Below are 25,658 nucleotides of genomic sequence, written 5' to 3'. Positions count from 1 at the left end.
ACACTGAGCCGCCTGGACCCTAGCAACGGGGACGCCACGGGCGGACCGCGCTCCCCGTTGCAGGGTCAATCTAATCAGTTAAAACATTCACACATTTGTCTTCTGCTCGTGCAGCAAGCCAGCTGCACGGCATCTTGTTAATCAGGCTCCAAGCATCTGATTGGAGGACTCCCTGCTAAATACCTGCTCAGTGCTGCACACAGACGCCGGTAATAGCTTCCTGCATGCTGCTTTGGTTTGCTGAACGTCTGTTCCTGTCCTGCTGTATCCGGTCATTCCTGTCCTCAGAAGTTCTGTATCTTGGAGTTGTCATCTCATCCCAAGAAGTTGTTTGGTCCCCTGTTGTCCTCAACGATCACCAGAGAATATCGAGTGGTGTTCGTGAGTTGCGGCTCTGCCGTGTGTTGCGGCTCAGCTGCTTTATCTTTATATTCTGTTTCGGAGCATTTGCGGAGGGTTCCGCTTCCACAAGTCCTCTCCGGAACTCGGCGGTGCCGGGTAGGAGAGTGGACAAGTGGATATTTTGGTTGTCCTTTTCCCTGGCGGTTTTTCCGCACATATTCTAGTTTTTAGTTTCTTGTAGCCCCTGGCCTGGTTGTTTAGTCAGAGGGCCCCTTGTTATCACCCTGTCTCGGATTTCCCTTTGTCTCCCATTAAGACCTGAGGGGGCATCGGAGTTGGGCAGACATAATCCGCCCTTCAAACGCGGCTGCCATGGGCTCAAGCAACCATAGTCTCGCAGGGGATTTCTGACAGCACGGGCGAGACAACGGAGTTAGGGCGCCAGGGGCTATTTTCCATTCCCGCTCCCTTCCCCAGCATTACGTTCCAGTGCTCCGGTCCTCGCAATAAGATCTCCTCAGACCAGAGTGCTGGAATCATAACATTATTACCGGCCATACCAAAAACTAAAATTAAACAGGGTTTAATTTTTTCTCATTCAGTTTTTGTTAAAGTTCTTTGGCCTCATGAATCCGACAGGTTTAGGGCCAAATCCTGGCCAGCTCTTAGTCAATCAGATTCAAGAACTTACTCAGATGGTTCAGGATCTTTCTCTTCGGGTGAGGTCGCAGGAAGATCTTTTGCGAGCCTCCCCAAAGGTAGTCCCTGAACCAAAGATGCATTTGCCCGACCGTTTTTCTGGTGATAGAAAATAATTTTTTAATTTTAAAGAGTCCTGTAAACTTTATTTTCGTTTAAGACCTACTTCCTCTGGTACTGAATCTCAGCGGGTTGGGATTATTATTTCTTTACTCCAGGGGGATCCTCAGACCTGGGCATTTGGTTTAAGAGCAGAGGATCCTGCGTTGTTGTCAGTAGACGCTTTCTTTAAGTCTTTAGGGCTCTTGTATGATGACCCAGATAGAGAGGCGTCCGCTGAAAGTCAGCTGCGCGCTCTCAAACAAGGTAGATATCCTGCAGAGGTTTATTGTACCGAGTTTCGCCGTTGGTCGAACGACTGTGGCTGGAATGACCCAGCCCTGCGCAGTCAGTTTCGCCTCGGTTTATCAGAGTTTATTAAAGACAGTCTCCTCCAGTATCCCGCTCCTGAGACTCTCGATAAACTCATGGAGCTTTCTATTAAGATTGATCGTCGTCTCAGAGAGCGGAGGGCTGAAAGAGGAACAACTGTAAAGTCTAGTCCTTGTGTTTATTCCATTCCTGAGGACTTTGAAGAGCCCATGCAGATGGGTCTCTCCCGGCTGTCTCCTGAGGAAAAAACCAGAAGGCAAAATTCCGGTCTTTGTTTGTACTGTGGTGGTAAGGGACATTTTGCTCGTAATTGTCCGAAAAAGTCGGGAAACGCCTTGACCAGATGAATTGTGAGGGGGTTCACCTAGGTCTGCAGCTTATCTCCTCGAATAACTCTCTTTTAGTTCCAGTTAAGGTTTCCTTTGGCAGCCTCAGTTCTTTGGTGTCGGCTTTTGTTGACAGTGGAGCTGCAGGAAACTTCATGGATTTAACTTGGGCAAAGGCCTTAGGCATTCCACAGTTACCATTGGATAGGTGTATCACCATGCACGGCTTAGATGGGAGTCCGCTTTCCAATGGGGTTATTACTCACCGTACACCTCCCGTAGTACTTACAGTAGGAGCCTTACATTCCGAAAATATTGAATTCTACCTAAAACATTGCCTAGCAGTTCCAGTTGTTCTGGGTCACCCTTGGCTGGCCTTTCATAATCCCACCATTGATTGGCGGTCCGGGGAGATTTCCCAATGGGGTACATTTTGTGCTAAGGTATGTATTTCGTATCCAGTCAGAGTAGCAGCTATCATTCCAGAGCTCATTCTGTCACAACTGAGGGCCTGAGCTGACGGGAGGCAGCCTCAGTTGTAGGGGCTGAGATGTACCGGAACCTGGGAGGTTGTATCAGACCCCTGGACATGTAAGTAACATGAATAATAACTGCCCGAAGGCGTGACCACGACAACTTGGATAAAAGTCAATGATGTTTATTATGACAACTCCGCAACACAGCAGCAGTAAAAGAAAACGTAAAAGTCAGCAAAGAATAAATTCAGTTCCTGGGTACTACAGGATGGCAGGAGCCACAGGGCACTGGTAGTGTGAGATAGTTCTTATGATCTTCTAGATGGAAAGTCCTTACCAGGCCCGACTGTAGCAATGGAGATAACCCAGGATTGTGCCAGCTGGTGTTCCAGGAAAAGCTGGGTTGCTGAAGATAAAACAGCTGCTGTGGATACTGGCTGAAACCAGACTGTTGTTAGCACGGAGTGGATACTGGCTGGAACCAGTTAAATAATAAATGAACTTGGGAGCGATGAAATATGAACTGAAATGTAGAACTTGAGAGCGGAGAAATAATAATACCGGTGGAGAGTGGTAAAGTGTAGAAAGGACACCGGCCCTTTAAGGGAAGCTGTACTCTGCTGGAAGCTGAGCTGGAAGCAGGTAATGTTGTAGCTGGAAACAGATGAATCCACAATGGATTGGAGAGTCAGGCTACACCGCAGGTGGAATGCTGGTGCGGGTCTCTATGGTGGAAGTCTTGAGACAGGAGCTGGAACCTGGAAGACAATCACAGGAGAGAGACAAACAGGAACTAGGTTTGACAACCAAAGCACTGACGCCTTCCTTGCTCAGGCACAGTGTATTTATACCTGCAGCAAGGAAGGGATTGGCTAGGCAATTATGCAGATTATCAATACTGAGAACAGATTGGTGGAAATGATCAGCTGACAGAATCCAAGATGGCTGCGCCCATGCAGACACTTGGAGGGAAGTTTGGTTTGTAATCCATGTGGTAATGAAAACAGTAATGGCGGCGCCGGCCACCGGAGACAGGAGGCGCCAGGCTGACAGATGCACATCCAACCACGCGGACACAGCGGAGGCCGCGGCTGACGTAATCGCCACTCAGACACTCTGCATGCAGAAGTTCAGGGACGGCGGCGGAGGCCGCGGGAGACGCCATGCCAGGTGTAATATGGCGTTTACTGTGACAGCGTCCCAGAGTGACAGGAGAGGATACAGGAATGTACACATCAGGATAACAGATGGGATCCGGTCCTGGAGCGCTGAGCCAGCCTTAGGAGGCATCTGATGGGTAAGAAATGGCGTCCAGATACCCGGATCGTGACACATTCCTGTGGAATACCAGGAGTTTGCCGATGTATTCTCCAAAGGCAATGCGGACATTCTGCCTCCCCATCGGCCTTATGATTGTGCTATTGAGCTAGTTCCAGGTGCCGCATTGCCAAAGGGGAGATTATATGCATTGTCCGGGCCAGAAACATCGGCCATGAATGATTATGTTCAGTAGAGCTTAGAGAAAGGATTTATTAGACCATCAAAATCTCCTTTAAGTGCAGGTTTTTTCTTTGTGGAGAAAAAGGATGGCTCGCTTAGACCATGCATTGATTTTAGAGCCCTGAATAAGATCTCAGTAAAAAACACCTATCCTTTGCCGTTAATTTCTGTACTTTTTGATCAGTTACGTTCTGCTGTGATTTTTTCTAAAATTGACCTTAGAGGAGCTTACAACCTCATCCAAATTAAATCTGGAGATGAGTGGAAGACGGCTTTCAGCACTCAGTCGGGTCACTACGAATACCTGGTGATGCCGTTCGGCCTGTCTAATGCTCCAGCAGTTTTTCCAAGACCTCATTAACGATGTGCTCCGTGACTTCCTAGGGAAATTCGTGGTCGTTTATTTAGACGACATCTTGATTTATTCTGAATCGATGGAACAACATGTTACCCAGGTTCGTCTGGTTCTTCAAAAGTTACGTGAGAATCATTTATATGCCAAGCTGGAGAAGTGTGATTTTCACGTCACGGAAGTATCTTTTTTAGGGTACATAATTTCCCCTCAGGGATTTTCCATGGAACCAAAGAAGCTCCAGGCCATCTTTAATTGGGCGCAACCCACCAATTTAAAAGCAATTCAGCGCTTTTTAGGGTTTGCGAATTATTATAGGAGGTTCATTCATGCTTTTTCTGACCTGGTTGCTCCTATAGTAGCTCTGACAAAGAAAGGAGCGGATCCTACCAACAGGTCGCATGAAGCTGAGTTGTCCTTCCGGGCCTTGAAACAAGCCTTTGTCTCGGCTCCAGTCCTCAGACATCATAATCCGGAGTTGCCCTTTGTTGTGGAGGTTGATGCCTCAGAGGTTGGAGTGGGGGCTGTCCTTTCTCAAAAGGATCCGGAGTCTCTGGAGTTACATCCTTGTGCCTTTATGTCCAGGAAATTCTCCTCCGCTGAATCCAACTATGACGTTGGTAATCGGGAGTTACTGCCGGTAAAGTGGGCTTTCGAGGAGTGGAGGCATTGGCTGGAGGGATCAAAACATACTATTTCGGTTTTGACTGACCATAAGAACCTGCAATACATTGAATCAGCTAAACGGCTTAATGCCCGGCAGGCACTTTGGGCATTATTTTTTACTCGTTTCAAATTTATAATCACTTTCAGGCCTGGTTCCAAGAATACTAAAGCTGATGCCCTGTCACGTAGCTTTCTTCCGGTTCACAATAGCAATCCTGTTGTTACCCCCATACTTCCATCTTCGGTCATCCGGGCAGGCCTCACACAGGATTTATTTACCCAGTTATAACCAGCTTCAACACCAAGCTCCTAGATTTACTCCTGCTGGTCGTCTTTACGTCCCTGAATTTTTGAGAGCCACTGTTTTAACTGAATTTCATGACAACAAAGTTTCAGGGCATCCGGGAATCACTAAGACATTGGAGTTAGTCTCTCGCTCAGTATGGTGGCCTAGTCTTTCTAAAGACGTTAAGGAATTTGTTTATTCATGTCAGGTTTGTGCACAGCATAAGGTTCCCCGTTCCTTGCCTATCGGGCAACTTATGCCGTTAACTGTACCTCTCAGGCCATGGTCTCATATTTCCATGGATTTTGTGGTTGACCTTCCCCTTTCAGCCGGATTCCGAGTCATATGGGTGGTAGTGGACCGTTTTAGTAAAATGGCTCATTTTATTGCTCTTCCTCGATTGCCTTCTGCTCAAGGGTTGGCAGTTTTGTTCCTCCACCATGTGTTCAGGCTTCATGGGTTGCCCACTGATATTGTTTCTGATCGGGGTCCACAATTCATCGCACAACTCTGGAAAAGTTTTTGTGCCTCATTAAAGATGAAACTGTCGTTAACATCCGGTTACCACCCACAATCCAACGGGCAAACCGAACGAGTCAACCAGTCATTAAAACAATATTTGCGCTTGTATTCAGCCAAACTCCAGAATGATTGGTCCGAGTTTCTCCCTTTGGCTGAATTTGCTTACAATAATTCTTGTCATTCCTCCACTAAAGAGTCTCCATTCTTTTCAGTTTTTGGTTTTCACCCCAGAGCCAATTCTTTTTTTCACCATTCTCCAGTCTCCTCGCTAACCTTAACCTCCCATCTCAGAGCAATTTGGAAAAAAGTGCACCTTGCTCTCAGAAAAGCGGCCTTCCGAGAGAAGAAATTTTCTGACAGGCTCCGACGTCCTTGCACTTTTAAGGTGGGAGATAAGGTGTGGTTGTCAACTCGCAACATCAGGCTTCGACAATCCTCGGCTAGACTGGGACCCAAATTTATTGGACCGTTTCTTATTATTAAGAAGGTCAACCCAGTTGCCTTTCGGCTACGTTTACCGAGATCCCTTAAGATTGGAAATACTTTTCACTGTTCCCTGTTGAAACGATTTGTTTCTTCCAGTAGATTTCCTCGGAAAATCTCTCAGGGTGGATCTCCAGTGGATGTGCAGGGACAACAGGAGTTCCTGGTAGAGAAAGTTCTTGATTCAAGAATATCCCGGGGCCGGCTTTATTTTTTGGTTCATTGGAGAGGCTATGGTCCGGAGGAAAGGTCTTGGGTCCTGGACAAGGATCTTCATGCCCCTAGACTCAAGAAAGAATTTTTTCGAGAATTTCCTCAGAAACCTGGCTCTATGGGTTCGTTGACCCCTCCTCAAGGGGGGGGGGTACTGTTAGGCGCCGTGGTCCGCGACGTCCTTGCGGCCCGGCGCCTAGCAACTAGTGACGCCAGGCGTGCGAGCCGCCGGGTCCCTAGCAACGCTGGGACGCCGTGCGCGCTTAGCCGCCGGCTCCCTAGTAACACTGAGCCGCCTGGACCCTAGCAACGGGGACGCCACGGGCGGACCGCGCTCCCCGTTGCAGGGTCAATCTAATCAGTTAAAACATTCACACATTTGTCTTCTGCTCGTGCAGCAAGCCAGCTGCACGGCATCTTGTTAATCAGGCTCCAAGCATCTGATTGGAGGACTCCCTGCTAAATACCTGCTCAGTGCTGCACACAGACGCCGGTAATAGCTTCCTGCATGCTGCTTTGGTTTGCTGAACGTCTGTTCCTGTCCTCAGAAGTTCTGTATCTTGGAGTTGTCATCTCATCCCAAGAAGTCGTTTGGTCCCCTGTTGTCCTCAACGATCACCAGAGAATATCGAGTGGTGTTCGTGAGTTGCGGCTCTGCCGTGTGTTGCGGCTCAGCTGCTTTATCTTTATATTCTGTTTCGGAGCATTTGCGGAGGGTTCCGCTTCCACAAGTCCTCTCCGGAACTCGGCGGTGCCGGGTAGGAGAGTGGACAAGTGGATATTTTGGTTGTCCTTTTCCCTGGCGGTTTTTCCGCACATATTCTAGTTTTTAGTTTCTTGTAGCCCCTGGCCTGGTTGTTTAGTCAGAGGGCCCCTTGTTATCACCCTGTCTCGGATTTCCCTTTGTCTCCCATTAAGACCTGAGGGGGCATCGGAGTTGGGCAGATATAATCCGCCCTTCAAACGCGGCTGCCATGGGCTCAAGCAACCAGAGTTAGGGCGCCAGGGGCTATTTTCCATTCCCGCTCCCTTCCCCAGCATTACGTTCCAGTGCTCCGGTCCTCGCAATAAGATCTCCTCAGACCAGAGTGCTGGAATCATAACAGCATCCTCTACGGACTACGAGAAAACGATTTACCGGTAGGTTTAAAATCTTATTTTCTCTTACGTCCTAGAGGATGCTGGGGACTCCGTAAGGACTATGGGGATTATACCAAAGCTCCCAAACGGGCGGGAGAGTGCGGATGACTCTGCAGCACCGATTGAGCAAATAGGAGGTCCTTCCCAGCCAGGGTATCAAACTTATAGAACTTTGCAAAGGTGTTTGAACCCGACCAAGTAGCAGCTCGGCATAGTTGCAGTGCCGAGACCCAGGGCCGTTTCTAGCCAATTTGTCTCCCAGTGCGAGATTTAAAAATGCGCTCCCCCCCATTCACATAAGAAAAAATGCGCCCCCCCCCCTTATACATATAAAGAGGAAAAGTATGCGCGCGCGCTCCCGCCAAGGGGGCGTGACCTCATCAAAATGGGCGTGGCTTTGTTAAGATGGGCGTGACCTCATCTGATCTCATCATCACGGCCACCACAGGATAAAAGAAAAAAAAAGTCCTCATTTTACACATTACAGCAGGCAAGTGTCCCCATTTTACACAGCACTGTAGGCAATTGTCCCCATTTTACACATTGCGGCAGGCATGTGCCCCCATTTTACACAGTACGGCAGGCAAGTGTCCCCATTTTACACATTGCGGCAGGAAAGTGTCCCCATTTTACACATTGCGGCAGGAAAGTGTCCCCATTTTACACATTGCGGCAGGCACGTGCCCCCATTTTACACAGTACAACAGGCAAGTGTCCCCATTTTACACATTGCGGCAGGCACGTGCCCCCATTTTACACAGTACAACAGGCAAGTGTCCCCATTTTACACATTGCGGCAGGAACGTGCCCCCATTTTACACAGTACGGCAGGCAAGTGTCCCCATTTTACACATTGCGGCAGGAAAGTGTCCCCATTTTACACATTGCGGCAGGAAAGTGTCCCCATTTTACACATTGCGGCAGGCACGTGCCCCCATTTTACACAGCATGGCAGGCAAGTGACCCCATTTTACACATTGCAGCAGGCACGTGCCCCCATTTTACACAGTACAACAGGCAAGTGTCCCCATTTTACACATTGCGGCAGGCACGTGCCCCCATTTTACACATTCCGGCAAGCAAGTGTCCCCATTTTACACATTACGGCAGGCAAGTGTCCCCATTTTACACAGCATGGCAAGCAAGTGTCCCTATTTTACACATTGCGGCAGGAAAGTGTCCCCATTTTACACATTGCGGCAGGAAAGTGTCCCCATTTTACACATTGCGGCAGGCACGTGCCCCCATTTTACACAGCATGGCAGGCAAGTGACCCCATTTTACACATTGCGGCAGGCACGTGCCCCCATTTTACACATTCCGGCAGGCAAGTGTCCCCATTTTACATATTACGGCAGGCAAGTGTCCCCATTTTACACATTCCGGCAGACAGGTGTCCCCATTTTACACATTCCGGCAGGCAAGTGTCCCCATTTTACACATTCCGGCAGACAGGTGTCCCCATTTTACACATTCCGGCAGACAAGAGTCCCCATTTTACACATTCCGGCAGACAGGTGTCCCCATTTTAAACATTCCGGCAGGCAAGCGTCCCCATTTTACACATTCCGGCAGACAAGTGTCCCCACTTTACACATTCCGGCAGACAGGTGTCCCCATTTTACACAGTACGGCAGGTGGTAGTGGGGGAGGGAGAGAGAGAGAGAGAGAGAGAGAGAGGGACTGACTTACATTTAAAGCGGTTCTTCCCGCTCTTCAGCCGCCTCTCCCTCGTCTGCGCAGCGCTGGCCGGCTTGGCTCCCCCTTCTCCCTCCTCCCGAGTGCCCAGCTCAGGGGGCGGGGTTTCGCGGAATGACGCGATTGCGTTGTGACGTTACGACGCAAACGCGTCATTTCGCAAAACCCCGCCCCCCGAGCTGGGCACTCGGGAGGAGAGGGGAGGGGGGTTTGAAAGTGCTCAGGAAGAGCCGCGGCGGGGCGCTCCGTGCGGTTGCACGGCTCGCCCGTCGCAAGAAACGGCACTGCCGAGACCCCTCGGGCAGCCGCCCAAGACGAGCCCACCTTCCTAGTGGAATGGGCCTTAACCGATTTTGGTAACGGCAATCCTGCCGTAGAATGCGCTTGCTGCATCGTGTTACAGATCCAGCGAGCAATAGTCTGCTTTGAAGCAGGGCCGCCAACCTTGTTGGCTGCATACAGGACAAACAGTGCTTCTGTTTTTCTGATCTTAGCCGTTCTGGCCACGTAAATTTTCAAAGCCCTGACTACATCAAGGAACTCGGAATCCTCCAAGTCGCGCGTAGCCACAGGCACCACAATAGGTTGGTTCATATAAAAAGATGACACCACCTTAGGCAAGAATTGAGGACGGGTCCGCAATTCCGCTCTATCCATATGGAAAACTAGATAGGGGCTTTTATGAGACAAAGCCGCCAATTCCGACACTCGCCTAGCCGAAGCCAAGGCTAACAACATGACCACTTTCCAAGTGAGATATTTTAATTCCACCGTTTTAAGTGGTTCAAACCAGTGCGACCTAAGGAAACTCAACACCACGTTAAGGTCCCAAGGCGCCACCGGAGGTACAAAAGGAGGCTGAATATGCAGCACTCCCTTTACAAAAGTCTGTACTTCTGGGAGAGAAGCCAATTCTTTTTGAAAGAAAATGGATAAGGCTGAAATCTGAACCTTAATGGAGCCTAATTTTAGGCCCAAATTCACTCCTTTTTGTAGGAAGTGAAGGAAACGGCCCAGATGGAATACTTCCGTAGGAGCATTCCTGGCCTCACACCAAGCAACATATTTTCGCCATATACGGGGATAATGTTTAGCTGTCACGTCCTTCCTAGCCTTTATCAGAGTAGGAATGACCTCATCCGGAATGCCCTTTTCCGCTAGGATCCGGCGTTCAACCGCAATGCCGTCAAACGCAGCAAGTCTTGGAACAGACAGGGCCCCTGTTGCAATCGTATGATGCCACCATCTTTCCCAGGACTCAAGTGCAGTGACTTCAATAAGTTCCTGACCAGAGTCATGAGTTCCTGAGTTTTTTCTATCGGAAGAGAAACCCTTTTCTGGTCTGTATCCAGAATCATGCCCAAGAAAGTCAGACGAGTCGTAGGAACCAACTGCGACTTCGGGATATTGAGAATCCAGCCGTGTTGCTGTAACACCTTCAGTGAAAGTGAGACGTTGTTCAGCAATTGCTCTCGTGATCTCGCTTTTATGAGATCGTCCAAGTACGGGATAATTGTGACAACTTGCTTGCGCAGGAGCACCATCATTTCCGCCATCACCTTGGTGAAAATCCTCAGGGCCGTGGAAAGCCCAAACGGCAACGTCTGAAATTGGTAATGACAATCCTGTACCGCAAATCTCAGGTACGCCTGATGAGGTGGATAAATGGGAACATGAAGGTATGCATCCTTTATGTCCTTTATGAGATACCATAAAATTTCCCCCTTCCAGGCTGGCGATGACCGATCTTAGCGATTCCATCTTGAACTTGAACCTTTTCAAGTATAGGTTCAGGGATTTTAAATTTAAAATGGGTCTGACCGGTTTCGGGACTACAAACAGGGTTGAGTAATATCCCCTCCCTTGTTGAAGCAGGGGAACCTTGACCACCACCTGTTGAAGATACAATTTGTGAATTGCATTTAACACTATCTCCCTTTCCGGGGGAGAAGCTGGTAGGGCCGATTTGAAAAACCGGCGAGGAGGCACCTCTTCGAATTCCAGCTTGTAACCCTGGGAAACAATTTCTATTGCCCAGGGATCCACCTGTGAGTGAACCCAGATGTGGCTGAAAACTCGAAGACGTGCCCCCACTGGGGCAGACTCCTGTAGCGGAGCCCCAGCGTCATGCGGTGGATTTTGTAGAGGCCGGGGAGGACTTCTGTTCCTGGGAACTAGCAGTGTTGTGCAGCTTTTTTCGTCTGCCCTTACCTCTGGCAAGAAAGGACGCACCTCGTACTTTCTTGTTTTTTTGTGATCGAAAGGACTGCATTTGATAATGTGGCGCTTTCTTAGGCTGTGAGGGAATATAAGGTAGAAAATTTGATTTACCAGCTGTAGCTGTGGAGACCAGGTCCGAGAGACCTTCCCCAAACAATCACCGTTGTAAGGTAAAACCTCCATATGCCTCTTTTGAGTCATGCCGGGTCCATAGGACTCGTCTAGCAGAAATGGACATCGCGTTGATTCTAGAACTCAGTAGACTGTCTCTTTGAGCATCTCTCATATATAAGACAGCATCTTTTATATGCCCTAGGGTCAATAAAATGGTATCCTTATCTAGGGTCTCAATTTCCGCTGATAAGGTATCTGTCCATTCTGCTACCGCGCTACAAACCCAGGCCGACGCAATCGCCGGTCTGAGTAAGGTACCAGAATGTGTGTAAATGGACTTCAAGGTAACCTCCTGCTTGCGGTCAGCAGGATCCCTGAGGGTAGCCGTATCTTGGGATGGCAGCGCTACCTTTTTGGATAAGCGTGTCAATGCTTTGTCCACCCTAGGGGAGGATTCCCACCGTATCCTGTCCGTTGGCGGGAAAGGATACGCCATAAGAATCCTTTTGGGAATCTGCAGGATTCCCAAGCTTTTTCACATAATTCGTTCAACTCATGTGAGGGTGGAAAGGTTACCTCAGGTTTCTTTCCCTTATACATGTGTACCCTCGTGTCAGGGACAGGGGGTTCTTCTATGATATGCAAAACATCTTTTATTGCAATAATCATATATCGAATACATTTAGCCAATTTTGGCTGTAACTTTGCATCATCGTAGTCGACACTGGAGTCAGAATCCGTGTCGGTATCTGTGTCTACAATTTGGGATAGTGGGCGCTTTTGAGACCCCGAAGGTCCCTGCGACATAGTGACAGAAATGGGTTGACTCCCTGGCTGCTCCCTAGCTTCAGCTTTGTCTAATCTTTTGTGCAATAAATAAGATTTTACTCACCGGTTAATCTATTTCTCGTAGTCCGTAGTGGATGCTGGGAACTCCGAAAGGACCATGGGGAATAGCGGCTCCGCAGGAGACTGGGCACAACTAAAGAAAGCTTTTAGGTCACCTGGTGTGCACTGGCTCCTCCCACTATGACCCTCCTCCAAGCATCAGTTAGGACACTGTGCCAGGACGAGCTGACATAAAAAGGAAGGATTTTGAATCCCAGGTAAGACTCCTACCAGCCACACCAATCACACCGTATAACTCGTGATACTATACCCAGTTTAACAGTATGAAAACAACTGAGCCTCTCAACAGATGGCTCAACAATAACCCTTTAGTTAACAATAACTATGTACAAGTATTGCAGACAATCCGCACTTGGGATGGGCGCCCAGCATCCACTACGGACTACGCGAAATAGATTTACCGGTGAGTAAAATCTTATTTTCTCTGACGTCCTAGTGGATGCTGGGAACTCCGAAAGGACCATGGGGATTATACCAAAGCTCCCAAACGGGCGGGAGAGTGCGGATGGCTCTGCAGCACCGAATGAGAGAACTCAAGGTCCTCCTCAGCCAGGGTATCAAATTTGTAGAATTTTGCAAACGTGTTTGCCCCTGACCAAGTAGCAGCTCGGCAAAGTTGTAAAGCCGAGACCCCTCGGGCAGCCGCCCAAGATGAGCCCACCTTCCTTGTGGAATGGGCTTTTACTGATTTAGGATGCGGCAGTCCAGCCGCAGAATGCGCCAGCTGAATTGTGCTACAAATCCAGCGAGCAATAGTCTGCTTAGAAGCAGGAGCACCCAGTTTGTTGGGTGCATACAGGATAAATAGCGAGTCAGTTTTCCTGACTCTAGCCGTCCTGGAAACATAAATTTTCAAGGCCCTGACTACGTCCAGTAACTTGGAATCCTCCAAGTCCCTAGTAGCCGCAGGCACCACAATAGGTTGGTTCAAGTGAAAAGCTGATACCACCTTAGGGAGAAACTGGGGACGAGTCCTCAATTCCGCCCTATCCATATGGAAAATCAGATAAGGGCTTTTACATGACAAAGCTGCCAATTCTGACACACGCCTGGCTGAAGCCAAGGCCAATAACATGACCACTTTCCACGTGAGATATTTTAGATCCACGGTTTTAAGTGGCTCAAACCAATGTGATTTTAAGAAACTCAACACCACGTTGAGATCCCAAGGTGCCACTGGAGGCACAAACGGGGGCTGAATATGCAGCACTCCTTTCACAAACGTCTGAACTTCAGGTAGTGAAGCTAGTTCTTTCTGGAAGAAAATCGACAGAGCCGAGATCTGTACCTTAATGGAGCCTAATTTCAGGCCCATAGTCACTCCTGCTTGTAGGAAATGCAGAAATCGACCTAGTTGAAATTCCTCTGTTGGGGCCTTTTTGGCCTCACACCAAGCAACATACTTCCGCCATATGCGGTGATAATGCTTTGCAGTTACATCTTTCCTGGCTTTAATCAGCGTAGGAATGACTTGCTCCGGAATGCCCTTTTCCTTCAGGATCCGGTGTTCAACTGCCATGCCGTCAAACGCAGCCGCGGTAAGTCTTGGAACAGACAGGGCCCCTGCTGCAGCAGGTCCTGTCTGAGCGGCAGAGGCCATGGGTCCTCTGAGATCATCTCTTGAAGTTCCGGGTACCACGCTCGTCTTGGCCAATCCGGAACCACGAGTATTGTTCTTACTCCTCGTTTTCTTATTATTTTCAGTACCCTTGGTATGAGAGGCAGAGGAGGGAACACATAAACTGACTGGTACACCCACGGTGTCACTAGAGCGTCCACAGCTATCGCCTGAGGGTCCCTTGACCTGGTGCAATATCTTTCTAGTTTTTTTAGGCGGGACGCCATCATGTCCACCTGTGGCCGTTCCCATCGATTTACAATCAGCGTGAAGACTTCTGGATGAAGTCCCCACTCTCCCGGGTGGAGGTCGTGCCTGCTGAGAAAGTCTGCTTCCCAGTTGTCCACTCCCGGAATGAACACTGCTGACAGTGCTAGTACGTGATTTTCCGCCCATCGGAGAATCCTTGTGGCTTCTGCCATTGCCATCCTGCTTCTTGTGCCGCCCTGTCGATTTACATGGGCGACTGCCGTGATGTTGTCTGACTGGATCAGTACCGGCTGGTGTAGAAGCAGGGATTCTGCCTGACTTAGGGCATTGTAAATGGCCCTTAGTTCCAGAATATTTATGTGTAGGGAAGTCTCCTGACTCGACCACAGCCCTTGGAAGTTTCTTCCCTGTGTAACTGCCCCCCAGCCTCGAAGGCTGGCATCCGTGGTCACCAGGACCCAGTCCTGTATGCCGAATCTGCGGCCCTCTAGAAGATGAGCACTCTGCAGCCACCACAGCAGAGACACCCTGGTTCTTGGAGACAGGGTTATTAGGCGATGCATCTGAAGATGCGATCCGGACCATTGGTCCAACAGGTCCCACTGAAAGATTCTGGCATGGAACCTGCCGAAAGCAATTGCTTCGTAAGAAGCCACCATCTTTCCCACGACCCGCGTGCAGTGATGCACCGATACCTGTTTTGGTTTCAGGAGGTCTCTGACTAGAGATGACAGCTCCTTGGCTTTCTCCTCCGGGAGAAACACTTTTTTCTGGACTGTATCCAGAATCATACCCAGGAACAGTAGACGTGTCGTCGGAACCAGCTGTGATTTTGGAATATTCAGAATCCAACCGTGCTGGTGTAGCACCTCCTGAGATAGTGCTACTCCCACCAACAACTGCTCCTTGGACCTCGCCTTTATTAGGAGATCGTCCAAGTACGGGATAATTAAAACTCCCTTTCTTCGAAGGAGTATCATCATTTCCGCCATTACCTTGGTAAACACCCTCGGTGCCGTGGAGAGTCCAAACAGCAGCGTCTGTCCGGTTTCGGTACCACAAACAGTGTGGAATAGTAACCCCGTCCTTGTTGAAGTAGGGGCACCTTGATTATCACCTGCTGGGAATACAGCTTGTGAATTGCCGCTAGCACAGCCTCCCTGTCTGAAGGAGTAATCGGCAAGGCAGATTTTAGGAACCGGTGGGGTGGAGACGCCTCGAATTCCAGTTTGTACCCTTGAGATACTATTTGCAGGATCCAGGGATCCACCTGTGAGCGAGCCCACTGATCGCTGAAATCTTTGAGGCGGCCCCCCACCGTACCTGGCTCCGCCTGTGGAGCCCCACCGTCATGCGGCGGACTTGGAAGAAGCAGGGGAGGACTTTTGCTCCTGGGAACCTGCTGTTTGTTGCAGCCTTTTTCCCCTACCTCTGCCTCTGGACAGAAAGGACCCGCCTTTTCCACGCCTGTTTTTCTGAGTCCGAAAGGACTGTACCTGATAAAACGGCGCCTTTTTAGGCTGTGAGGGAACATGGGGTAAAAATGCTGACTTCCCAGCAGTTGCTGTGGAAACTAGGTCCGAGAGACCATCCCCAAATAACTCATCACCCTTATAAGGCAAAACTTCCATGTGCCTTTTTGAATCTGCATCCCCTGTCCACTGGCGAGTCCATAAGCCACTCCTAGCAGAAATGGACAATGCACTTATTTTAGATGCCAGCCGGCAGATCTCCCTCTGTGCATCTCTCATGTATAAGACTGAGTCTTTTATATGCTCTATGGGTAGCAGAATAGTGTCCCTGTCTAGGGTGTCAATATTTTCTGACAGGGAATCTGACCACGCAGCGGCAGCACTGCACATCCATGCTGACACAATAGCTGGTCTAAGTATAATGCCTGAGTGTGTATATACAGACTTCAGGATCGCATCCTGCTTTCTATCAGCAGGTTCCTTGAGGGCGGCCGTATCCGGAGACGGTAGTGCCACCTTTTTAGACAAACGTGTGAGCGCTTTATCCACCCTAGGGGGTGTCTCCCAACGTGACCTATCCTCTGGCGGGAAAGGGAACGCCATTAGTAACTTCTTAGAGATTACCAATCTTTTATCAGGGAAAGCCCACGCTTCTTCACACACTTCATTTAATTCTTCTGATGGGGGAAAAACTACGGGTAGTTTTTTCTCCACAAACATAATACCCTTTTTAGTGGTACCTGGGTTTATATCAGAAATTTGTAACACCTCTTTCATTGCTTCAATCATGCAACGAATGGCCTTAGTGGACATTAGACTAGACTCATCGTCGTCGACACTGGTGTCAGTATCCGTGTCGACATCCGCATCTGCCATCTGAGGTAGCGGGCGTTTTAGAGCCCCCGATGGCCTTTGAGACGCCTGGACAGGCACGAGCTGAGAAGCCGGCTGTCCCGCATTTGGTATGTCGTCAGATTTTTTGTGTAAGGAGTCGACACGTGCACGCAATTCCTTCCATAAGTCCATCCACTCAGGTGTCTGCCCCGCAGGGGATGACATCCCTTCTATAGGCATCTGCTCCGCCTCCACATCATTATCCTCATCAAACATGTCGACACAGCCGTACCGACACACCGCACACACACAGGGAATGCTCTAACAGAGGACAGGACCCACAAAAGCCCTTTGGGGAGACAGAGTGAGAGTATGCCAGCACACACCAGAGCGCTATATAATGCAGGGACTAACTGAATTATGTCCCCTATAGCTGCTGTTATATATACTGCGCCTAAATTTAGTGCCCCCCCTCTCTTTTTTACCCTTTTCTGTAGTGTAGACTGCAGGGGAGAGCCAGGGAGCTTCCTTCCAGCGGAGCTGTGAGGGAGAAATGGCGCCAGTGTGCTGAAGGAGATAGCTCCGCCCCTTTTTCGCGGACTATTCTCACGCTTTTTTATGGATTCTGGCAGGGGTAATTATCACATATATAGCCTCTGGGGCTATATATTGTGGTATTTTTGCCAGCCAAGGTGTTTTTATTGCTGCTCAGGGCGCCCCCCCCCCTAGCGCCCTGCACCCTCAGTGACCGGAGTGTGAAGTGTGTATGAGGAGCAATGGCGCACAGCTGCAGTGCTGTGCGCTACCTTGGTGAAGACTGATGTCTTCTGCCGCCGATTTTCCAGACCTCTTCTTGCGTCTGGCTCTGTAAGGGGGACGGCGGCGCGGCTCCGGGACCGAACACCAAGGCCAGTTCCATGCGGTCGATCCCTCTGGAGCTAATGGTGTCCAGTAGCCTAAGAAGCCCAAGCTAGCTGCAAGCAGGTAGGTTCGCTTCTTCTCCCCTTAGTCCCTCGCTGCAGTGAGCCTGTTGCCAGCAGGTCTCACTGTAAAATAAGAAACCTAATTATATACTTTCTTTTTAGAAGCTCAGGAGAGCCCCTAGTGTGCATCCAACCTCGGCCGGGCACAAAATCTAACTGAGGCTTGGAGGTGACCTAAAAGCTTTCTTTAGTTGTGCCCAGTCTCCTGCGGAGCCGCTATTCCCCATGGTCCTTTCGGAGTTCCCAGCATCCACTAGGACGTCAGAGAAAATTTACATTAGCACTTAAAACATTCCACATATCCATCCAGTCAGGTGTCGGCGTTGTCGACGGAGACACCACATTCATTTTCTCCTCCTCCTCCCCCTAAAAGCCTTCTACCTCAGACATGTCGACGCACGTGTACCGACACACTCAGGGAATCCTCTTATCTGAAGACAGTTCCCCCACAAGGCCCTTTGGAGAGACAGAGAGAGAGTATGCCAGCACACACCCAGCGCTATATGACCCAGGAAAAAACACTATATAAATATATGTTTACCCAGTAGCGCTGTTTGTACATATATAAATGCGCCAAATTATGTGCCCCCCCCCTTTCTTCAAAACCCTCTTTCACCGTGGATTAAGCAGGGGAGAATCCGGGGAGCTTCCTCTCAGCGCTGTGCTGTGGAGAAAATGGCGCTGGTGAGTGCTGAGGGAGAAGCCCCGCCCCCTCGGCGGTGGGCTTCTGTCCCGCTCAAATATACTAAAAACTGGCGTTGGCTCTTTATATATACAGTGCCCAGCTGTATATATACATATTTTTGCCAGAGAGAGGTTTATATGCTGCCCCGGGGGCGCCCCCCCTGCGCCCTGCACCCTTACAGTGACTGCCGTGTGTGAGGTGTATGGGAACAATGGCGCACAGCTTCACCGCTGTGCGTTACCTCAGTGAAGATCATGAAGTCTTCTGCCGCCTCTGAAGTCTTTTCTTCTTATACTCACCCGGCTTCTACCTTCCGGCTCTGTGAGGAGGACGGCGGCACGGCTCTGGGACGGACGGCGAGGGTGAGACCTGCGTACCGATCCCTCTGGAGCTAATAGTGTCCAGTAGCCTAAGAAGCAGAGCCTTGAAACTCACAGAAGTAGGTCTGCTTCTCTCTCCTCAGTCCCTCGATGCAGGGAGTCTGTTGCCAGCAGGCTCCCTGAAAATAAAAAACCTAACAAATATACTTTCTGTAATGCACCCAGTCTCCTCTGGGCACAGTAGTAAACTGAGGTCTGGAGGAGGGACATAGAGGGAGGAGCCAGTGCACACCAATACCTAAAGTCTTTCTTAAAGTGCCCATGTCTCCCGCGGAGCCCGTCAATCCCCATGGTCCTTACGGAGTCCCCAGCATCCTCTAGGACGTAAGAGAAATATGTATTATTATTTTTTTTAACTAAAATCATTTGGGAGAGGGTTAAATTCAGGTTCTTCACCTAATTCACTCATAAATAAACAAAACAATTTCGGAGCGATTTTTGGCAAAATAAATCGTCAGTTAAGTGGTTAAAGCAGAGGTTCCCAAACTGTGTGCCGTGGCTCCCTGGGGTGCCTCGGAACACTTGCAGGGGTGCCCTGGGTTGGTGGTCCAGGACCAATTCAAATTATTCATGGTTAATATAATAGGCAAAACCAGTGCTGGTGGCTGCCATAAAATGTGGCCAAACAGAAGCAAATCTTGTCCCTCACCACACAACTGACCCTAAGGATGACATATAAACGCAATCTACTTAATGTAATATTTCTTTCTAAATTTCTCAATAAGAAATTTTTGGCCTAGGGGTGCCGTGAAAAAAATTCTGATATTCTAAAAAAGTTTGGAAACCACTGGGTTAAAAAGCAAACCTCCAAAAAAGTAAAAAAATTAAATAAAAAAAAAGTCTTCTCAATAAAGGCCACTGAATCTCCAGCTAATATTTTTGCAAAATCAAGGCACAAATAGATTTTAGATAAATCCAAAATATGTCATTGGCAGAGTCAAACTAGTGGCTAGTAGGTCCAGTATGTCTTTTACAAATAGAATGGAAAACCCCAATATAGTCACGTCACTATATTCATAGCAATTGCACAATAACCTCATCAGCAACAAAGGGTGGCTTGTCGAAGTGAGTCAAAACAGCCAAATATCACGATTAATGACCGATGGTCATTAATGTGGTATTCAATTAGAGGCCATTTTGATCGGCTGAAATTGGACCCGCGATCGCACGAAAACACATGGGTCCCATGTGTTTTTGCAACTCCAGCTGCCCCTTATCGTGGATTATGCTTCGGGTGCCTGAGGACCAAAACCATAATCCCTGATAAATGTCGACATTTACGGGGGAAAAGGATGCCCGCATTGGAGCTAATAGGATAGCACTCGGAGAAATAATTTGCAGCGGTAAATTACTGCTGTTAATAGGATGCTGCCCAAAGTGAGGCAATGACATGACACAGACATCATATCAAGGATGCTGCCTTTGACCAGTTATGCCCCACTGCTGTCAACTGCTATAATATTGGTATGTGACCAGGGTTTATCATCTCTTGTTAAGATAACATACAGTACAAGTGTAGTAAACACTGAATAGGTTTATACAGGGAAAACATTTATGTCATAGTTATGAAACAAATTAATTATGTTTACTTTGCATTCCATTTATCAGCAAATCTACATTTGGCACACAAGCATTAAGTTGTATTTTTTTATTAAGAAAATAAACACAATGAATATTGTGCCCTAAACTCAGGGTAATAAAGAAAAACAAAAAAACAAAACAGAAACCCCATCTCTTCACCCATGGAAGAATCCTGATACATATGACACAGTGCTGGGGTCTGATAGGAGGTTTTTGAGAAAAAGATTCTTGTGATCCTGACTGGGCAATATTTGCCACAAGCCAACCCTTAAGTTCCCAAACCAATATAGTGCAACAGTCCCTAAAACATCCACAATTAATGTGAGCAAGCCTTCTACTGAAATTGCAGACCGGGCAATATGAGTGGAACAGCACACTCTTCTCTCCAATCACGCAACCTGCGTATCCATAGGAAGCCAGTTCTCTCAGACGTCCCTTCTTAACTTAGACTTTGTTACTTTTTACGTCTCAGTTTAGGCTTTTTCACAGGCCGCAAGTAGGGGTTATCAATCAGTGTATCCTCCCCACCCTTAAGTGAATTTTGCTGCAGAACTGACGAATTCTCTTTCTCTGCACCAGAATCATCCTAAGAAATAGAAAGGCCACCATTAGAAAAAATATGTTATGGTAAGAACTTACCGTTGATAACGGTATTTCTCCTATGTCCACAGGTTTCCACAGGATAACAATGGAATATGATGGAGCGACAGCGGATTGGCACCAAACGATCACAAGCTTTCAGCCCTCCCAGGATGCAACGGGCTCGTCCATATATCCCCGCCCACTGGCTCAGGCAAATCAGTTGGATTCCAAATCATTTAGGCAGGAGCATTATGTAGAACCCTATTCAGGCGAGAAGAACACACATGCACACCGTTCCATGCAAGAGGGAAAAGTTTAGTGAGTATAAAGATTCTCAAATCAGGTGCGTCAGGGTGGGATCCCTTGTGGAAACCTGTGGACATAGGAGAAATACAGTCATCAACGGTAAGTTCTTACCATAACATATATTTCTCCGGAAGGGTCCACAGGTTATCCACAGGATAACAATGGGACTTCCCAAAGCAATTTTTAGTGGTGGGGACGCTCCTGATTGGACAGGAGAACCTTACGCTTGAATTCAGCGTCATGAGAGGCAAAAGTATCCAAGGCATAATGTCTAATGAATGTGTTAATGGAAGATCATGTGGCTGCCTTACATATCTGTTCTGCTGATGTTGTGCTGCCCATGAAGGACCTACCTTACGTGTAGTGTGAGCAGAGACATTAGCCGTAACAGGGAGATCAGCTTGAGAATATGCTTCTGAAATCGTCATTCGAAGCCATCTTGCTAGCGTCTGTTTAGTAGGCCATCCCCTCTTGTGAAATCCGTAGAGAATGAAGAGAGAATCTGTCTTTCTGATGGTACTGGTACAATCCACGTAGATTCTTAATGCCCGAACTACGTCCAGCGACGCCTCTTCCGCAGAAAGTCCCGATGCCTGAAAAGCCAGGACCACAATTTCTACGTTAAGGTGAAACTTAGATACCACCTTAGGAAGATAACCAGACCTAGTTCTGAGAACTGCTTTATCTGGATAAAAAAATCAGAAAAGGAGATTTACATGACAGCGCTCCTAAATCTGATACTCTTCTAGCTGATGCTATAGTCAGTAGAAAGAGAACTTTAGCTGTCAACCATTTAAGATCCACTTTATTAAGTGGTTCAAACGGAGCAACTTGAAGAGCTTTGAGAACCAGACTTAAATCCCCAGGCACTGCAAGAGGAACAAAAGGCGGTTGAATGCGCAGCATACCCTGGAAAAAAGTACGCACATCCTGTAAATTGGCAATTTTCTTTTGGAACCATACAGTCAATGCTGATACTTGTACTCTCAATAAAGCCACCTTCAAACCCTTATACATTCCTGCCTGAAGGAAATCTAAGATTCTGGATACTCTGAAAGATTTTGGGTCCATACTTCTTTCACTGCACCAATGAATATAGGTTTGTCATATTCGGTGATAAATGCGAGCAGAGGAGGGTTTCCTTGCTCTGAGCATAGTTGTGAAAAACCTCTTGACTTCAGGATAGAAGTTTCAATAGCCACGCCGTCAAAGACAGCCGATCCAGATGCCTGTGATAACAAGGACCCTGCATCAGTAGATCTGGACATTGAGGGAGCAGAACTGGAGCATCCATCGACATCCTCTGCAGATCTATGTACCAATGCCTTCTGGGCCAAGCAAGAGCTATTAGAATCAAGGCACCCTTTGCTTGCTTTATTTTTCTCACCACCCTGGGTAACAGGGAGATCGGAGGAAATAGATATGCCAGATGAAAGTCCCATTTCACTGACAGTGCGTCCACAAGGTTCGCTCCGGGATCTTTTGTTCTTGACCCGTATGACGGTACTTTGTTGTTCAGACGGGATGCCATGAGACCTACATCTGGCAACCCCCACTTGTCTACCAGAGTCTGAAATACTTCCGGGTGTAGAGCCCATTCGCTTGCTTGAATTGCGTGTCGACTGAGAAAGTCCGCTTCCCAGTTTAGGACTCCCGGAACGAACACTGCAGACAATGCTGGGAGATGGAGTTCTGCCCACTTTAGTATGTGGCTTACCTCCTTCATTGCTTTTTGGCTGCTAGTTCCTCCCTGATGGTTGAGGTATGTTACTGCCGTTGCATTGTCCGAGCGGATCTGGACTGGCTTTCCTTGCAGAGTGTCCTTTGCCTGAATCAGTTTTCAACAGGTTTATTGGCAGGCAACTTTCTTCTGTCGTCCACTGTCCTTGGAACCATAATTTTCTGGACACTGCTCCCCAGCCCTGAAGACTGGCATCTGTTGTCAGGACCTCCCAATCTGATATCCAAAAGGGTATCCCCCTGTCTAGATGGGTTGTCTGCAGCCACCAGGCTAATGACCTTTTTACCTTTACTGGAAGTACCATCATCTGTTTCTTTATTGTCTGATGTACTCCATTCCATCTGGCCAGAATCAGACGCTGCAGTGGTCTTGAATGGAATTGTGCATACTCCACCATGTCGAATGTTAACACCATAAAACTCATCACTCACATTGCTGCGTGAATTGATATTGTTTGACTGTGTAACAATTCCTGAGTCATTAACTGCACCTCGGATATCTTGTTCCAAGATAAAAATATTCTCTGCAGACTTGAATCCAATACAGCCCCCAAGCGAATTATCCGTTGTGACGGAATCAGAGATGACTTTGCCCAATTTATGAGCCATCCGTGGTTCTGTAGACAAGTTATCATCTGCTGGAGATGGCTCAAGAGCAATTCCTGGGATTGTGCCAGGATTAAAAGATCGTCGAGGTATGGAAAAATTCTTATCCCCTGCTTGCGGAGATAAGCTGCCATAACCACCATAATCTTGGTAAATACTCTGGGGGCTGTGGCTAACCCAAAGGGTAAGACCTGGAACTGAAAATGTTGCTGGAGGATGGCCAACCTGAGGTAACACTGATGAGACAATGCTATAGGAACATGCAGGTAAGCATCCTGTATATCCAGAGATACCATGTAATCCCCTGGTTCCATGGCAAAAACTGTGGAGCGTAACGTCTCCATACGGAAACCGTGGTACCCAAATGTATTTATTTAACATTTTGAGATTTAGAATTGGCCGGAATGACCCATTTGGCTTCTGAACCAAAAACAGGTTGGAGTAAAAACCCTGTCCCCGTTGTGCAGGGGGTACTGGAATAATTCTGACTGAAGCAATTTCTGAACTGCTTCTTGCAGGGCTCTGGCCTTCGCCTCTATACGAGACGGACTGGTGTAGAAAAACCTTCGAGGAGGCGGTTTCTTGAAAGGCAAAGCATAACCCAGAGATACCGCTTCTTGCACCCAAGCATCTGTCGTCGACTGCTGCCATATGTGTGCAAACTGAAGAAGACGGCCCCTTACCCTGGGGTCCCCCAGGCGGAGGCCCGCACCATCAGGCTGATGATTTCTGTTCTGGTTTGGAAGCTGGCCCTCTGGTGGTCCATTGCTTCTTTGCCTTACCAAACTTATTGTATTGAGGCTGCTTAGCATCACTTTTTCCTTTTGTTTTTCCTTGCCACCGAAATGGCCGAAACCCCAAACCCCTAGGCATGGGGTTATAATTGGCAGGAAACCTGACCTTCTTGGATTCCGTGTCGACTAGGTTAAGGCAAAGATTCCAGAACCTTCTTAGATTCTGAATCAGCTTTCCATGTACGTAGCCAAATTGCTCTGCGAGCAGCTACCGTTAAAGCTGACTCTTTGGAAGCAATAGTACCCATATCTATTGCTGCTGCTTCTAAGAATACCGCAGCCTGCTTCATGTGAGCTATATGGGATTCCTGCTCCCTAGTAGGTGCCGAAAGCCCGTTTTCCAGTTCGTCAGCACATTCAGCTACCGCCTTTGCCATCCAAGCTGAAGCCATAGCTGGCCTTATGACTGCCCCTGACAGAGAAAACAGGATTTTGATACCTACCGGTAAATCCTTTTCTCCTAGTCCGTAGAGGATGCTGGGGACGACATCAAGACCATGGGGTATAGACGGGATCAGCAGGAGACATGGGCACTCTTAAGACTTTTCATTGGGTGTGAACTGGCTCCTCCCTCTATGCCCCTCCTCCAGACCTCAGTTATAGGAACTGTGCCCAGGGAGACGGACATTTCGAGGAAAAAACTTACTTTAATACTAGTGGTGAGATACATACCAACTCACACCCTCAACCATGCCGCACACATGGCATTCAACATAACACATGCCAACAGGCATGAACCAATTGCAGCAACATGCTGAAACCAAGATAACACAACTTGTGTAACTCTAATAACTATACTGCAGGTAAAGTACGCACTGGGACGGGCGCCCAGCATCCTCTACGGACTAGGAGAAAAGGATTTACCGGTAGGTATCAAAATCCTGTTCTCTCATACGTCCTAGAGGATGCTGGGGACAACATCAAGACAATGGGGTTTATACCAAAGCTCCAGTACGGGCGGGAGAGTGCGGATGACCCTGCAGCACCGATTGACCGAACTTGAGGTCCTCATCGGCCAAGGCGTCAAACTTGTAGAACTTAGCAAATGTGTTTGACCCTGACCAAGTAGCTGCTCAGCAAAGTTGTAATGCCGAGACCCCCCGGGCAGCCGCCCACGATGAGCCCACTTTCCTAGTGGAGTGGGCCTTTACCGACGTCGGTAACGGCAATTCAGCCGTAGTATGAGCTTGCTGAATCGTATTTCTGATCCAACGTGCAATAGTCTGCTTGGAAGCAGGACACCCAATCTTGTTGTGAGCATACAGGACAAACAGGGCCTCTGTTTTCCGTATTCGCGCTGTTCTAGCGATATAGATTTTCAAAGCCCTAACCACATCTAGAGACTTTGACAGTGAATTTGTCAGTAATTACTGGCACAACAATAGGTTGGTTTATGTGGAAAGATGTAACCACCTTTGGAAGAAAATATTGGCGAGTCCTCAACTCTGCCCTATCTTCATGGAAGATCAGGTAAGGGCTCTTGTGAGAC

At 48.3% G+C, this 25,658-nt stretch overlaps 1 protein-coding gene across 3 annotated transcripts in view; it reads right to left on the bottom strand.

The window, feature by feature from the left end:
- Window positions 1-20,193: 20,193 nt before the first annotated feature.
- Window positions 20,194-25,658, bottom strand: part of TAF8 (TATA-box binding protein associated factor 8) — a 129,115-nt gene continuing 123,650 nt past the window's right edge. For all 3 annotated transcript variants that reach the window (XM_063955087.1, XM_063955088.1, XM_063955089.1), the window contains one exon: window positions 20,194-20,727. In XM_063955087.1, the coding sequence (XP_063811157.1) occupies window positions 20,596-20,727 (132 nt within the window). In that variant the 3' untranslated portion in view covers window positions 20,194-20,595. The remainder of the gene's footprint in view (window positions 20,728-25,658) is intronic.

The sequence above is a fragment of the Pseudophryne corroboree genome, chromosome 2 (genome assembly GCF_028390025.1).
Source record: "Pseudophryne corroboree isolate aPseCor3 chromosome 2, aPseCor3.hap2, whole genome shotgun sequence".
NCBI classification, from domain to species: Eukaryota; Metazoa; Chordata; class Amphibia; order Anura; family Myobatrachidae; genus Pseudophryne; species Pseudophryne corroboree.
This window is presented reverse-complemented; position numbering and strand designations above follow the sequence as displayed.